The sequence below is a fragment of the Gigantopelta aegis genome, chromosome 8, assembly GCF_016097555.1.
Source record: "Gigantopelta aegis isolate Gae_Host chromosome 8, Gae_host_genome, whole genome shotgun sequence".
Classification (NCBI taxonomy): Eukaryota; Metazoa; Mollusca; class Gastropoda; order Neomphalida; family Peltospiridae; genus Gigantopelta; species Gigantopelta aegis.
In genome coordinates this window covers 77,451,477-77,469,087 of record NC_054706.1, presented here as the reverse complement: position 1 = coordinate 77,469,087, position 17,611 = coordinate 77,451,477, and the positions used below count along the sequence as shown (strand labels likewise).

General features: G+C 40.1%; 1 protein-coding gene across 1 annotated transcript; it reads left to right on the top strand.

Moving 5' to 3' along the window:
- Positions 1–2,528: 2,528 nt before the first annotated feature.
- On the top strand, positions 2,529–16,813 carry LOC121378198 (prostate stem cell antigen-like). The gene is made up of 3 exons (XM_041506277.1): positions 2,529–2,753; positions 15,341–15,492; positions 16,448–16,813. Exons 1-3 carry the CDS (start codon positions 2,681–2,683, stop codon positions 16,670–16,672), a joined length of 450 nt encoding a protein of 149 aa, XP_041362211.1. The 5' UTR covers positions 2,529–2,680; the 3' UTR covers positions 16,673–16,813.
- The last annotated feature ends 798 nt before the right edge of the window (positions 16,814–17,611 follow it).

Here is a 17,611-nt window from a genome sequence, read left to right as displayed (position 1 = left end):
TTCCAAAAGGTTTTGACTGGTAAGCAGTCGCAGAAAAGATGTAATATGGTTTCAGGAGTGCTTTTACAAAATGTACAAAGATTAGTTTCAGCTTTGTTAATTTTGTTTTAAAAACATGTTAGTTGTAATAATTATATGCAATAATCTGCATTGGAACCACCTTAACTTAGTATATTGGGTTGTCTTAAAAGGTTTGTAATATATTGTTGCCCAACCGATTTCTTAATTAAAGAGTTCTTTCCATTTTGCTTCTGTCCTTATTTTGTTAACTGTAGTGATTAAAATATAGTAATAGGTTTTAGAGCCTTTTTTGACAAAAAATAGTTTTCTCATAAGAATGGTATCATTCAGAAAGGAGAATGACTCGGGTTGAACAATCTTTAGTAGTCAAAGGTATTTTTTAATTGCTTGAACAATGCCACAATAAGTTATAAAGGACAGTTCAGTATCGAAGTTATCTTGAATTTCTAATAATGAATGAATTTTACCACGTGTGTTAAAAAATCTTTAACTTGAGAAATACCTCTTTGATGCCAATTTGAGTTATAGAAAGGCTTCGGTTCCGTAAAAAATTCATCGAAACTTGATGGCAAAATGTTATGTGCAAAAGTATTGTAGGCATTCAAACTATCTTTCCAAAATATGTTATTTAGTTTGTCGGGCCCCAAGTCTAGGTATCTTCTAACGAGAAGAATATAAAATAGCTATTAGATGAATCTTTTCATTTGCATAATTAATGCTAAACGGATGGGACGGGGCGTGTCTCATTGGTAAAGCGCTCGTCTGAAATGCAATATTGATCGTCTTTAGTAAATAAGTATTTTTTCCTGTCCCAGCCAATGCCCTGCAACTGGCACGTCAAGTTCCATGGTATGTACTGTCCTCCCCATCGCTCTATCTCTATCTGTCTTTCTCTCTCTATCTATCTGTCTTAGTCTCTATATCTGTCGATCAAAAGTTTGTTTTATTTAACGACACCACTGGAGCACATTGATTAATTAATCATCGGCTATTTGATGTCATTTGGTAATTCTGACTCGTAGTCATCAGAGGAAGCCCGCTGCATTTTCCCTAATGCAGCAAGGGATCTTTTAATATGCATTTTCCCACAGACGGGCAAGCACACACCTTTGCCTTTGTCCAGTTGTGGTGTACTGGTATGCACCAGAAAAACCCCAATCAGCTGAATCGATCTACCGAGGTGGTTCGATCCTGCGACGCAAGCACTTCAAGCGAGCACTCAACCGACTGAGCTAAATCCCGCCCTCTCTCTCGATCACGTGTCGAAATAATAATATATTGACAATGTACTGAGGTATCGTTAAAGAGACTGGCCTGTTTTTGATGTTTCCGACTAATAAAATATGTTAAAGACTAAACTAATATACTCATTGTAGATTCTTGTTTAGAATACCAGAGTCTCTATATTCAGTGTCTTTGTGGTCGTCATACTGTTTGTAAGAAACCCAATTGGATTTTGTATCCCAATAAAAATATATATTAGGGGAAAAAAAGAAATTTAACCTAGTGCAAACACTATGACGATCAAAAGCAGATTTAAATTAATATGCAGCCGCTGATATTATGCATACAAATGTATTATATATAAAATTTAGTCATTAAAATGTTTTTTTGCTAGTCGGCAACATCTCAACAAGGGCAACAAACTCAGAACAGTATCTTTAAACAACATTTAATTTTCTTTCTTAAACGAGATTTACACCCAGTCTTTCCAAGAGCCGAACGAGGGAAGGAAGGAATGTTTTCTTTAACGACGCACTTAACACATTATAATTACGGTTATATGGCGTCGGACATATGGTTAAGGACCACACAGATAATGAGAGAGGAAACCCGCTGCCATCACGTCATGGGCCGAATGATGCGACAATGCTGAAACCAAAGAATTCTGAATTGTATATTCTGTATTTCCGTAAACAAACTAAATTCTTAACATAGCTGCCTAAATAATGTATTTCAAACACGATTCTAAAACTTGTGAGAAATGCACAGCTGTTTATATTCAAAGCACCACAGCTGCAGTAAGCCCAGGTTAATATGAACACGTGTGACAGCACAGGCTAATGTAGGTTATGGTGGAAGTACAGAATGACAGGTTTAATATGTTACTTTTGTCAGACAGGCTATACGTCGGTGGTCGTCCATGAATAATCTATAAGAAGGAAAAATCGAACACTGTCGCGGCTCACAACAGTTTTCTAGACCACCGGTTTCGGAATATGCAATTTTGTAACGTGTGATTCTGTCTTCGAAATTACACTGGCGGTAAGCGCCGCTCCGCCATTTCCCCGCCCAGTGTTACAGTTCTACAAGGAAAACCGCAATTACCCAATGGGACTCTGAGACACTGTAAACTAAGGAGGTAATTTGACACAAAACACTTAGTTTATAACTCCCTTTAGTCTAAAGCCTTACTCTGTGTGAGATCAACATCTGCTCTTTCGTGAACCAAACCAACACAAATCAATAAATGATTACACGCATGCGCACTCAGTCCGAGAGAGCCGTATACCCTTCTTGGACGTTGCCAGCGTTACAATTAAGTGGGTAAAAAAAGCTCGGATTGTTTTAATCTGAACATGGAAATGGGTCATCGTGCTGTTGACCTCTAGCCTTTGGGTAGCAGGGATTGGATTTGGGAAGAGGAAACCAACTGACAATGCTGTTTCACTTGGCGGCCATTACGGGAATCGCGCTTCTCGTCCTTTGTCTTGTTTCGCGCGTCAGATCAGGTAAGACGAATCCCATAATGCCAATCAACAAAAAAATCGGCCAGTCATTGGCAATAATGGAAGCTTTTATCGATTCGTTAGGCCTTGTCACACCACGTCTCTGGATTTCTATTCCTTGTCATTACCTTTAATGGACGGCTGAGGATTTCATTAGTTTTGTCTAAACCATGTTATGTAACAATGTTAGCGGTAAAGTGTGATTTCCGTCGCCAATCTGTTTACGTCAAACTAGGAATAGAAGTTTTATTGTATTTAATACCAGAAATCGGTATAGTATGTACATTCCTGATTCGCTATATGAAAAACCCAGAATACTGTCAAAATTAACGGTTCTATTGTGTTTTTAAACTCCATAATAACAGCCATTGTACTTGTGGGTCAGCACCCGCACCCCAAACCCGCCGCCATCCCCTACCTTTCACAATGTAGATAGAAGAAAGGTCAGGTCCCCGGTGTTGATTTGCTTTCCCGGCGCATGACACTGAATACTTCAAGAATAACAGGCCCAACAGATCAAGGTATACACTAATTAGAATAACAGGCCCAAAACGCTGAATGTGGACACTTTTATTCCGAATAATAGCGAGTGTGTCAATTATCAAGGGACAGGACAGTGGTAGACAACTCTTCGAGTACTTAACATCCGCAGAATGATCACAAAATGATTTATCCCTCCCCATTGAGAAATAAAGACAAAAAAGCTCATTCGAACAGACCACCGCACATAAGAAAATCGATGGAAAAAGAAACAAAATACTTGTTTAACGATACCACCGCGAACTTTCCATCAGGTCCATTTGGTGTCTAACATATATTTGTTTTACACGCGTTTAACTACATATGTTTACAATGATTTAAAATCAAGCTGTTTAAATACTACCATCTTGTTTATACATTTGGAGTCGTCGAAAGAGAGTTTACTCTTTAAACGGGCTCTCTCACAGATGGTTGACCTAATTATTGACCCAACAAGTTATTATATGACAATATATACATTTGATTTGTACCTAAAAGTACGTTATTGAACCATCTACATAACCACCATATCACACTTATTATTGATATTTTATAAAAATAATTGAATTATGTGTACGGTCCCTAATTCTGAGAAAAATAACGGCTATATGGAGAGCAGAGGTGTGACGTATTATTTTGAGTCACGTGACGGGCATTCCCCGAATAACCGCAGTGCCAAAACGATTGACCAAGCTCGTGTAACGAGAACGCTTGACCGTCCTCTGCGACGTAAGGTAAATAGAAACAAAAAACACCCAATGAAAATAATGATAATAAGCTTATACATTAATTTATTTTAGTAACAGAAGCATGTTAAACGTCGACAATCCCGACTAGTTAGGCCTTTGCATCTATAGGTAAATTTATCGTTAGTCGTTGTCAAATTCATTATTATACAAAATATGCCATCATAGCTGACTTGGGATAGGAATTGTTACATTTTTAAAGAATACTCCGAACTAGACGTTGTTTATATACGATGCGACTATATATACGAATGCCGTGTCTATAGCCTCCACTAACGAGGGCTGGCTATATTCACAGCAAAAATGTATATAGGCGGTAAATAAATATATGTATTTGATTGATCCATATTACCGAGCCATCTGGAACAGGAGGAATACATACTAAGTACTGTACGAACAGTGCATTTTCTGAACAGGGGAGTGGGTGGGGGAGTATATGAATTTAGCGGACCCTTTTGTGTACATTTTCCATAGATATATGAATAGCGTCATATTGTCCCTACAGTACTAACAATAATAATAATAATAATAAATAAATAAATAATAATAATAATGAATATAAATAAATAAATAAATAAATAAAAATAACAATTACAAATTATCAGCGGCTGAGGTAAATTAACTGAAATTGAAACTAACTACGGACAGTATACAAACTAACAACAGGACTTCAACTTAATAAGTTTTCACTTATTGCAATTTTGAGGCTGCTTACGTAAATTTAATTTTACCGTAAATAAATATGACTAAAAGGTTATTTTGCTGTATTTAGTCACAATTCTAAAGCTCAAAATTGCATGGGGCAATAACACTCAAAAAAAAAAAAAAATTATAGGCTACTAGTAAAACTGAGCCCACTCCCGGGTCCCCCTCTAAATTTATGTAATGCTTTTGTAACAACCGCCCCAACCCACCCCACCCCACCGCGACGTGATTTTACCAACATTATACATGTAATAATATTAATAATAATAATAATACACAATTATTATTCCTACTACTACTACTACTACTACTACTACTACTACTACTACTACTACTACTACTACTACTATTATTGTTATTATTATTATTATTATTATTATTATTAGCCTACTACTACCTTTTTGGGGTGGAGGGGCGGTGTTTTATCTGGATGAGTTTTGGCTATAAAAATGCAAGATTAACGTGCGTGCACGCACGCACAAACGGCAGGCTGAACTTGTCCCTGCACGTAGAACTGGATTCAACTGGGTTAAGTAATAATTAGCCAACCTTTGGACGAAAAAACATGCAACAGTACGCTATACATTAAAACCGAAATACCACTTTGCGAACCAGTTAAAATAATTTGCACATGCGCCTAATAATAATAATAATAATAATAATAATAATAATAATAAATCGTGAGTTCATGTTTCGACTGTTTATTATTTTATTTCGGCGTATTCGCGGTTATTTTCGTCATGAAATAATATATTTTTAATTATTTGCCATGTATATAGCCGGCCCTCATTTGCCAAGTCTCTATACACGGCGATCGTTTATATAAAATCCAAAAATACATTATACGGTTGTTGTATATATAGTCTCATCACTACGAGTCTGTTTTTCCGTATTTTTCATGTACATCACAAGAAGAGTTCCAAATTAAAAAAAGAAAAAAAAGAAGCGTATCATGGAATTCCCTCGATCGCAGTTCAATTAAAATATTTTGGATCATACAATAACTAGGTTTGGTATTCCAAATGAATGTAAGTTTCATTTATAATGCATATTTAGAGAAACAAGGCCCACTAAATCCGTGATTGAGCTCCTTTAAGAGTCGCCGGTACTAGGACGTAGTCGCATGTATGTCATTATTAAGCAGCGTCGAAGTTCGATATGGAGATATATATTCAAGCATAATTAACGTCAAAAAATAATATCAATGGACAATTGAAAATCCAAACTGAATATCTGAAAATTATATTATGATCGATGATTCAGAGGCGGAGGGTGGGGGTGGGTAGAGGGTATGGCCATTGTGTTTTATGCAAAAACATCAGAATCAGTACTATGCCAACATACAGGAGTCAGTGTTCAAAGAATATGGTAAATGTTGGACATCTAGGTTCAGTTTCTTTAAGCATGGTTGGATCGATGAATGAAAAAATGAAGGAACGAACGAACGGACGGACGGACGGACGAACGAACCAACCAACCAACCAACCAACCAACCAACCAACCAACCAAAAGAATGAATAAATGAATAAATAAATAAAATAGATGGATGGATGGATGGATAAATTGATGGATGGATGGATGATTGAATGAATGAATTAATATGTAAGGATGACCCTTCGCGAATAACACATCAGCCGACATGACAATATATGGTTGTTAGAACTCAAAGTGTACTGTATTTACTGTTACATGTGTATCCATGGGCTGACTGACGAAACTGAAAGTACGCAATTGATGCTGTATGCCGATTCTTGTCTATGGATTTAAAGCGGCACAAAACTTATGATAAAATTTCTTAAAATGTTCGTATCATTTACGAACGTGTATATTTGTTCGAGACAAATAATTTAGACTATGCCAAAGTTAAAACATGTAATATGCTGTCACTAAGCCCAATGAGATATGGGGGGGGGGGGGGGGGGGGGGGGGGCTGACTGAGATCGAGGGTGCTAAGTAAAGTTTCTAGGGCATTCTATGGTATGCTTTCCTGGTATTTACTAACCTGTATATTATTTGTCCTCAAAACAATTATAGTTGTCAAAAAAAACCAAAAAACCCCAAAAAACAAAAACAACCAAAAAACCAAACTCCCAAAACAAACAACATAGAGCCTACGCAATTTATTTTACATTTTGCTTGGCTAACTGAAACCTAAATTCGGCTACAGATTTTCTGACCATATACGTCAAACTGCTAATAACGTTTGTGGTCAACAATAAACCACGATGGGATGCAACTTTTATACAGCGAAAGGGCACTGCGATCAACGCCATTCCGAGCCCTGCCGACCTGCGCCATTTTATCTGTTTATTAATGTCGACTGAATCCGTATAGTGCACTATCGTGTGAACTGGCCTGGTAATTCTGGATATATTTCTATCGATTGTCTGATCACAAGAAGGCGATACGGCATGGAATGAATCAATCAGCGCCAAATGTAACAATCCGGCAATACGGGTTGGATGAATAGCGCAATCGACTGGCTCGCTGTCGGCACCTTGTCTATAATAGACTGGCATCAAAGTGTCATACGCTGCCGAACAGGAATGTCAATAGACGAGCGGGGACGTAATCGCCCTGCATGTCGCCATCAATGGCTAATCAGCACGGGTTGTATAATGAATAACACATCACCACGACGTGCCCATTCATTAAAGTAACAGACCCTAACTTTTAAACGCTATGGCGTATTTAATTACAATTAGAGCTGGGGGTTTTATAACAAAAATCTGGACCCAATTTCACTAAATATCGTAAGTTACGTAAACGTAAATATACGACTGAAGAGCATTTCACAAAAAAAGTGTAAACGTAAGTTACGAGTAAAGTTAGATGTAAATTTAAGAGTGCCCTCGACCACAACTAGTCGCACACGTAAATTGCTACATCCACTTCGATAATTCATAAAATGGTAACACTTTTGGTTTTTGTAAAGTGTTTAACAAATTAACTCCCTTTATTAATCCAGTGATAGCCAGTTTTGTTACCTGTGTCATTTGAATCACTCGGGGCGAGATTTAGCTCAGTCGGTTGAGTGCTCGCTTGAAGTGCCAGGATCGAACCACCTCGGTGGATCCATTCTATTGATTTGGTGTTCTGCTGGTTCCAACCAGTGCATGGCATCTGGTCAAAGGCCGTGGTATGTGTTTTCCTGTCTGTGGGAAAGCTGATATAAAAGATCCCTTTCTGCATTAGGATAAAATGTAGCGGGTTTCCTCTAACAACTACTTGTCAGAATTACCAAATGTTTGACATCGAATAGCCGATGAATAATAAATCAATGTGTTTTAGTGGTGTCGTTAAACAAAAATAACTGTTTTTAATCCTCATTTTTAAAATTTGTTTTCCAAATAGGCTGATAGCGTTCAATTAAGACGAGTCTGCATATTTTCTGATATATGCAAATTTATGCAGCAACAAACCAGACGATATTTTTCTCCAGTACCTATTTCGTGTACCATCTCCCATTAAACGCAGGGCCGTACCGTCGTCTGGACATGGGGGTGTGGTAAACTGTCCTGAAAACGCGTCTCTTCTCGTCTTCATTACGAATATATGTAGATCCCTTTCGGACCTCGGCTTATTTGCCTTGCACAAACTCAACTTGCTCCTTTTACAATTCTGTGACACCTCTCTCCCCTTTACAAATGTCTAGATCCGCCTCTGCTATCAAACGTATTATTTTAAAACTTATATTTGACGGACTGTGCAATGTTTTACTTTCATCTTTTTCAAATTCAACTTAATATTTTCTCAACAATTTAGATATATATCCATACACAAATGACTGCCTGCTCAACTGACTATTATTTTGATAGGGGTGAAAGTTGTCTAGACAACCAAAAAACCCCCACAAAAAACACAACCCCCCCCCCCCCACCCCCAAAAAAAAAAAAAAAAATATATATATGCACCTAAATAGTAGCGTAGCGTGGGCGGGGCCACCGGGGCGGTTGCCCTGGGCGCAAAATTCTTTACTGGTGGAAGGGACTCGGGAAGTGCTAACGGTCCACTGGTTAGCGGGCTCTATACTTGGCTTGCCCCGGGCGCTGGCAACCCACGATACGCCACTACACTCAAACATCATCGTGCATTTTGCCTACACAAATAATAAACTCGTTCATGACGTGGGAAAATTTTAGTTGCGGATCTTAGGGGTGGACATGACATTTTTTTATGCACAGCCTTTTTGCAGTATATCTACTACTTTGTTGGAAACCATGAATTGAAATCACCATTAAAAAATTTTGTTTTTTAAAAGTGCATATCGACTTGTCCAAATCAGGCCAGTAGGAACCTGGGGGGGGGGGGGGGGGGGGGGAGGGTACGTGCCTCCACTTGTGAGCCTTTTCCCCACATTAATGTTTACCATTGTAATCAAAATCTGATATAGTTACCCGATCCATCAGTGCCCCCCAAAGACAATTTGTGAAAAAAACATTACAGTGACACAGATTCCACATACGAGACTGTAACGATGTCGCCAGTATCGACTTCGCTGAGATAGCATAGGGCAAAATACATGCCGTTTTCAGCCGTCTGCCATTTAGTTTTTTTATGGAATACTCTTCAAGAGGGATGAAAGGCTCCAAAGCATGTGACATAATTAATATAAAATCAATTATCTCTAGTGGTATCTTAAAACAAACAAAAATACTAATACAAAAAATTAGTATGACGTCATCACGTTTGCTTTTATAACATGTTAAGACGTTGTTACATTAAATTATATCCTTACACCCCTCTTGGAGAATATTCCATAAAAAGTCAAAATGGCAGCCAGCACAAAATTACATGCATTTTGCCCTATGCGATCTCAGCGAAGTCGATATAAGTGACATGGTTATCATCTAGTATGTGGAATCTATGTCATTGCAATGGTATTTTCAAGTTTTCTGTCTGGACAAAATGTGGGTAAAATCTAACGAAATATAAAGGTAGGAGAGCAATTTATTTTAGTTGTTAACAATTTGGTTCGGTCGGACAGTAAGTTAGTAGGATTTCTGTGACCGGCTTCGTGAAATGAAGTAAACGTAGACGTAGATGTACGACAAGTGTAAGTTTTACACGTAAACGTAAATTTACGATGTTTAGTGAAATAGGCTCCTGGTGTTTCTAATACCACGAATCCATTTTTTCATATTTTTAAAAACGCGCGGATATGGAGGCGAGCTCTAGTCTATTTTAAAGTTTATTTCCCAGTTTCATTGTGACAGACTCTTGTTTCTTGTAACGTTATCCAAGTGTGTTACAGGTTTGTAGATTAACCAAACATAATGTCCACTTGTTGCGTGTTGAAACTAGGGTCTGCCACTTTAAGTTTGACGCCGTAACGGTGTTCACGCAAATCTGTCTCAATAACGACTAGCCATGATGCCATATAAATCCGTATCCCGTATGCGTATTCCTAATTTGTGATACATCTTAGACACATGTATTATTCGAATTCCGGATAAAGGTAATCGCATCAACAAAGTATCTTTGCGTATGCATGGAATGAAATCTACTCAACGTATTTGTATAAAAGTAATTTGTACATATGGCGGATTACGTGTAGGTTAGGCACGCGGAAGACGGGCAGACCCTAAATGAAGTGTGGTTCTTTGACTGTTAGATAGAAGATAAATAATAATAATAATAATAATAATAATAATAATAATATTTTAATTTTGATTATAGTCGCACATGCTGTACATAAATCATGTAATATAAGTACATGTTAGGTACCAATTTCGTAAACCTTGCATTGCACACCAAAGCTTACATGAGCATGACTGTATAACAAAAAAACACCACAAGTTGGATGATATTTAAGACAAATAAAACATTCAGTTCAATACGTAAGTGATAAAGCATTTATTAAAGGCTATTATCCTTTAATATTTTGACCTGCTAGGTAATCAGAATTTGGGTAAACGTTGAAAGTAAAATATACTATTTTTTGCCCAACCTACATTTTTCTCAACTTGTTATATGTTGTATATATTATTCGCTAAAGTACTTTGACGTAAAATGCTTTCTGTTGCAATTTCTTTGATGTCCAATCATAAAATTAATCGACTAGTATAGGACCTTTTAAGCTTATAATATTATGACCTGCTATTTAATTATTTTAATTTATTTTTTTACAAAAGTACAATGCATCATTGTTTTCGTAGAATTATTTGTGCTTTAAATTAATATCCTTGACAGCCACGCTTGAATCGTGATGTTAGAATTAAGCACTATATACACAATATATGGCAGCGCGGTTAACAATCAAGGAACATTTGATTTTAATCCTGCCTTCAGGAATTAACCTAACCTTCATTTTACGTGTAATCCATAAACATATTGTTACAAGAAAAGAGTGTGGTTAGCGCAGGCAAACCTTATTAGAGGATACTAAATTCCGCTTCCAAATGAATTACTACACACATAATCTGTGACGATTAATGACGATCTGTGCCCAACCTTTTACTAGCTTTGTCGACCTATAACGATCCGTGATGATATGTCCCGACCTATGACGATCTGTACCCACCTTTAACAATCTTTGTCGACCTACAACGATCAGTGACGATATGTCCCGACCTATGACGATATGTGCCCACCTTTAACGATCTTTGTCGACTTATAACGATCAGTGACGATATGTCCCGACCTATGACGATATGTGCCCACCTTTAACGATCTTTGTCGACCTATAACGATCAGTGATGGTATGTCCCGACCTATGACGATATGTGCCCACCTTTCACGATCTCTGTCGACCTATAACGATCAGTGATGGTATGTCCCGACCTGTGACGATATGTGCCCACCTTTCACGATCTCTCTCGACCTATAACGATCAGTGATGATATGTCCCGACCTATGACGATCTGTGCCCACCTTTCACGATCTCTGTCGACCTATAACGATCAGTGATGATATGTCCCGACCTATGACGATCTGTGCCCACCTTTCACGATCTTTGTCGACCTATAACGATCAGTGATGATATGCCCCGACCTATGACGATCTGTGCCCACCTTTCACGATCTTTGTCGACCTACAACGATCAGTGATGATATGTCCCGACCTATGACGCGATTATCTGACGTCATGTCCCGTTGTCTGTACGACTGTGAGGACGTGACGTCAGATAATCGCGTCCCGTTGTCTGTACGACTGAGGACATGACGTCAGATAATCGCGTCCCGTAGTCTGTACGACTGTGAGGACGTGACGTCAGATAATCGCTTAGTCTGTACGAATGTGAGGGCAGGACGTCAGATAATCGCTTAGTCTGTACGAATGTGAGGGCAGGACGTCAGATAATCGCGTCCCGTAGTCTCTACGACTGTGAGGACAGGAAGTCAGATAATCGCGTCCCGTAGTCTGTACGACTGTGAGGACGTGACGTCAGATAATCGCGTCCCGTAGTCTGTACGACTGTGAGGACATGACGTCAGATAATCGCGTCCCGTAGTCTGTACGACTGTGAGGACGTGACGTCAGATAATCGCGTAGTCTGTACGACTGTAAGGACGTGATGTCAGATAATCGCGTCCCGTTGTCTGTACGACTGTGAGGACGTGACGTCAGATAATCGCGTCCCGTAGTCTGTACGACTGTGAGGACGTGACGTCAGATAATCGCGTAGTCTGTACGACTGTGAGGACGTGACGTCAGATAATCGCGTCCCGTAGTCTGTACGACTGTGAGGACGTGACGTCAGATAATCGCGTCCCGTAGTCTGTACGACTGTGAGGACGTGACGTCAGATAATCGCGTAGTCTGTACGACTGTGAGGACAGGACGTCAGATAATCGCGTAGTCTGTACGACTGTGAGGACGTGACGTCAGATAATCGCGTAGTCTGTACGAATGTGAGGACGTGACGTCAGATAATCGCGTAGTCTGTACGACTGTGAGGACGTGACGTCAGATAATCGCGTAGTCTGTACGAATGTGAGGGCAGGACGTCAGATAATCGCGTAGTCTGTACGACTGTGAGGACGTGACGTCAGATAATCGCGTAGTCTGTAAGACTGTGAGGACAGGACGTCAGATAATCGCGTAGTCTGTACGACTGTGAGGACGTGACGTCAGATAATCGCGTAGTCTGTACGACTGTGAGAAGGTGACGTCAGATAATCGCGTAGTCTGTACGAATGTGAGGACAGGACGTCAGATAATCGCGTCCCGTAGTCTGTACGACTGTGAGGACGTGACGTCAGATAATCGCGTAGTCTGTACGACTACGACTGTGAGGACGTGACGTCAGATAATCGCGTAGTCTGTACGACTGTGAGGACGTGACGTCAGATAATCGCGTCCCGTTGTCTGTACGACTGTGAGGACGTGACGTCAGATAATCGCGTAGTCTGTACGACTGTGAGGACAGGACGTCAGATAATCGCGTAGTCTGTACGACTGTGAGGACGTGACGTCAGATAATCGCGTAGTCTGTACGACTGTGAGGACATGACGTCAGATAATCGCGTAGTCTGTACGATTGTGAGGACAGGACGTCAGATAATCGCGTCCCGTAGTCTGTACGACTGTGAGGACGTGACGTCAGATAATCGCGTCCCGTAGTCTGTACGACTGTGAGGACGTGACGTCAGATAATCGCGTAGTCTGTACGACTGTGAGGACGTGACGTCAGATAATCGCGTCCCGTAGTATCTTTGTCGACCTGTAACGATCAGTGATGATATGTCCCGACCTATGACGATTTGTGCCCACCTTTCACGATCTTTGTCGACCTATAACGATCAGTGATGATATGTCCCGACCTATGACGATCTGTGCCCATGTTTCATGATCTGTGTCGACCATTTACGATCTGTGACGATATGTCCCGATCTGCTAAGATCTTTGCCCACCGTTCATGATCGGCGTCGAACTATAACGACATGTGACGATATGTGCCGATCTACGTCGATCGGTGCAGACCTGTGAAATTATGCCTGTGTCTCCGAAAATTTCCCTCCAAGTCAATTCCGAAGACGTGTTTCTATAGCCACCGCAGCGGCGCGGACAAGTTGGACGGCACTCGGTGACAGCAGACAGACGTAAATGTAATTAAGCCAAAACGTCTTGTTCTGAACCCGCCGTCGTTAAACAACTCCATCGAAATGACTGTTGAGCGCTGAACGGGATCCCCGAATTACTCTTGTGTAAGAAAACGATATTGCTGGCTCAGGGGAGTTTCTAGCGGTTGGCATCTTTACTTAGCAGGAGCGGGATGTAGCTCAGTGGTAGAGCGCTCGGCTGAGGTGTCTTTAGTGCCCTACGACTGATACATCAAATTCGTGTTATATATTAACAACAACTTTGTAGCTTGTTTGGAAAAAAAATAAAAACCCACCGTTTGCCATACTTCTTTTTGAACCTCGCCTACTTTTACCATACTTCATTCATATTTCTAGGATACCAAGTATTGTTCTTACTACATTAGACACTCACTTAAAGCAGTTATTTAAAAAAAACAAAAAAACATTTGGATAGTGATGGACAAACCTTTCCTTTCTTTCCCTTTTCCCTTTCTTTTCTCCGCTCTGTGCTCGTTTTACCTATCCATTTTGACCCTCAGATCATTTAAAAAAAAAACCCAAAACCAAAACAAAACAAATATGGATATGCTTGTGCAATGTAGACGACAAATGAAATGAATGTAACAACCATATATACCACATATATTATTATTGTAAATTGTATGATGATGATTCAAGGTATCTAACCTTGTAATTGCCAGAGATCTGGGGTAATAAAGTTTAAATAATGATAATAAAACAATTCGTGGTATGTACTGTCCTGTCCACGGCAATGAGCATACAATATCTTAAACTGCCCATTCGATACGAGTAGCCTACATGGCGGCAGCGGGTTTCATCTCTCGTCCAAGTGGCCAAATAACCACAATTTATTTTTGGACACAAAATAGTCCAAGTTTAAAATGTGCTGAGGTGTCATTAGACAACTATTGCTTTTGGTTTTTGTACCCGAGAATCTGGAGCGAGTGTATTCCAGGAGTGGACCGCTCACCCGGAGTACGATAAGTCGCAGGGTCACTGGACCCACTGGATTATTTCCCGTTCCAACACATGCTTCACGACGGATACACCATAGTTTGTACTATCCTATGGGTGAAGCAGGAAAAAGTATGGCATGAGAGCCATATCTCCCCAGTCACATCTCGTTTCCACCTACCACCTGTTACGATTTGCCTGTCGGGAAGTAACACTCATAGACAGCGTGGGTTCCCCCTCATATAATATCCTGGCTCCCCCAATGTATGAGATGAAGTTTAAAATATTCAGTATTTAAGGTGACACCACATGATACAACTGCCTCGTACGAGAATAGCCGATTGTCAAAACAAACATTACGATTTCATCCGAATCCTAGGTTGCTGTGCGATCAGCTATTCTCGTACGTGGCACTCGTGTCGTGTGGCGCCATCTTTAAATGATGCAAGCTGCAGCTGTATAGACAGATATCTAGTTTAACGTGCTCATATACCACTAGGGTTTCGAACACGCCCATCCAGAGTCCAACCTCCCATAAGATCGGTGGCCTGACTCGGGATGGGGGAGGGGGTGGAGATAGATCTGCAGCTGTATCCACCACGTAATCTGTTGGTTTCAGTGAAAATCCTCCAAGTGAACGCGGACCAGCCACTACCTCCTGACCGTCTGCACTGCTACTACTGCTTCGAGTATGAGGATGACTGCATCTCCATGGAAAACACCAGCAACATCCGGGGACGCGAGTGCGAAATAGAGGAACATTACTGCAGAGTAAGTACTGACGGGTTTTTTAATTCGAGTAAACTGGGGATGGTATGGTTCTGATCTGTCTATAACTGGCATTGCCAAATTTGTTTTTACAGATCTATATGCTCATGTTTCATGGAAACCTGATACTATCACTGTTTTGACTGTGATTCATGAGTACATGCCATCGGAACTTTCTCTATATAACGTTATTGATCTATGTCTTGTGTAGGTCTAGATTTATTAAACCTGTCTTGGTAGTGGCAGTCCTCCTACGAAGACACTAGGACGAAGGTATCGTCCTTGGGAGTGTCGAACCGCCTGGTGTAGTAATTCATGGGAACATCCCTTTGACTTTGCCTTACCATTTTGATTGATATTACTGTTATGTGGATAATAAGGTTATTCTCGAGTTTTTAAAAATAGAAACCAACAAAAAACTAAACAAAAATGAGCATTCAATACATAGATATATTTTGTTTTAGAATCTTTATTTTGTAGCCATATACCGAGATAATTTTGTGTGTCATGATAGTTGTACGATCTTAAGAATCATAAACTACTAATTGTTATCTTCCAGACTGTAATCCCAATACTAGGTCACGTTCGTTTGACTCTGTAGGCATATCAAAGGCGGGATTTAGCTCAGTCGGTAGAGCGCTCGTCTGAGGTGCTGTGATCGCAGTATCGAACCGCTTCGGTGAACCCATTCTCTATTTCCATCCCAACCAGTGCTCTACGACTAGTATATCAAAACACCCTCCCTCCCCCCCCCCCCTCTCTCTCTCTCTCTCTCTCTCTCTCTCTCTCTCTCTCTCTCTCTCTCTCTGCGTCTGTCTTTGTCACTCATTCGCTCACTCACTCTTTCTCTTTCTCTCCACCCTCTCTCTCTCTCTCCGTGATAATATGTTTTTAGATACTACGTAGTTGAAACATGTGCTGGGGTGTTGTTAACCAACCTTCATTTCCTCTGCCGCAGGTGAAGCTCCTGCACACGGAGGGCGTGTTGCGCACGTTCGAGCGGGACTGCGCCAGGGAGTGCACCCCGGGCTGTCAGACGGTGATGGCGCACAAGAAGTGTCAGTCGTGTTGCTCCACCAACTTCTGTAACTCCAACAACCACGGCGTCAGGCGCGCCACGTCGGCCACAACATTCACGACGGCTCTCGTCGTCTCAGCGCTCATGTTAATCTCGAGACGTTGATAGCACGACGTCGTCAACACCGTCCTGTACAGTCGACATACAAACATACATATAAACATACACACGTACACATAAATACACACACACACACACACACACACACACAACCACACACACACACACACACACACACACACACACACACACGTCACATACACATACATGTACATGCATACATACATGCATACATGCATACATGCATACATACATACATACATGCATACGTAAACTCCACCAATCTGATTAAAATTAGCTCTACTGGTCTACCAGTAGATCTAACAGCATTGCGTGGACTCCCATGTCCAGGTGACATTTCATCTATAAATAACAATTTAAATATCGACCAATTACACTTCGCCTTTTATAGAATTATTCGGGAGCATACAAATTCTAAAAATATCGGGTGAGACTATTTATTCAATAGGCGAACTTGTTAGTCTATTTCAACATTAAAAAACAGGGGGAAAAGTGCAGTAATAAACTCTGGATTGTATATTAGTATAAACAGATTTTATGGTAATACCATCACGGGTTTTTTGTTTGTCTTGAAACGAATTTTATATATACTAATGCAAAGAAATAAGGGAACACACATAAATAGTACCAGATAATATTGATTGCAACTAAAGCCACCACCCAGAGTACAAGGAAGTTAACTGTTACTGGTAGACATACCCACAGTACTGGCATTCAATGCAACATTACATCTCTGTATTTTATACAGACATCTCTACTTTAATAGTGAATTAAATTTGGTCTGAGATATCATGTGCTCCCTTATGTCTTTCTATCAGTATAAAATTTTATATTGAAATTAGTTTCCGGCATACTTCGTAATTCACCGGAATCATTTCGTATACCCTCGGCATAATCCCGAATGTTTTCAAATTCTTTTCAAATCACTGGCATGATTTTGCAAGTAAGGTTTTGATTGGTCGA

Excerpts from the sequence above, each read along its gene's own strand:
- LOC121378198 (XM_041506277.1), top strand. The coding sequence starts at position 2,681 with ATGCTGTTTCACTTGGCGGCCATTACGGGAATCGCGCTTCTCGTCCTT. Across the intron at positions 2,754-15,340 it reads TGTTTCGCGCGTCAGATCAG|TGAAAATCCTCCAAGTGAAC; the intron begins GTAAGACGAATC and ends TGTTGGTTTCAG. Across the intron at positions 15,493-16,447 it reads TAGAGGAACATTACTGCAGA|GTGAAGCTCCTGCACACGGA; the intron begins GTAAGTACTGAC and ends CCTCTGCCGCAG.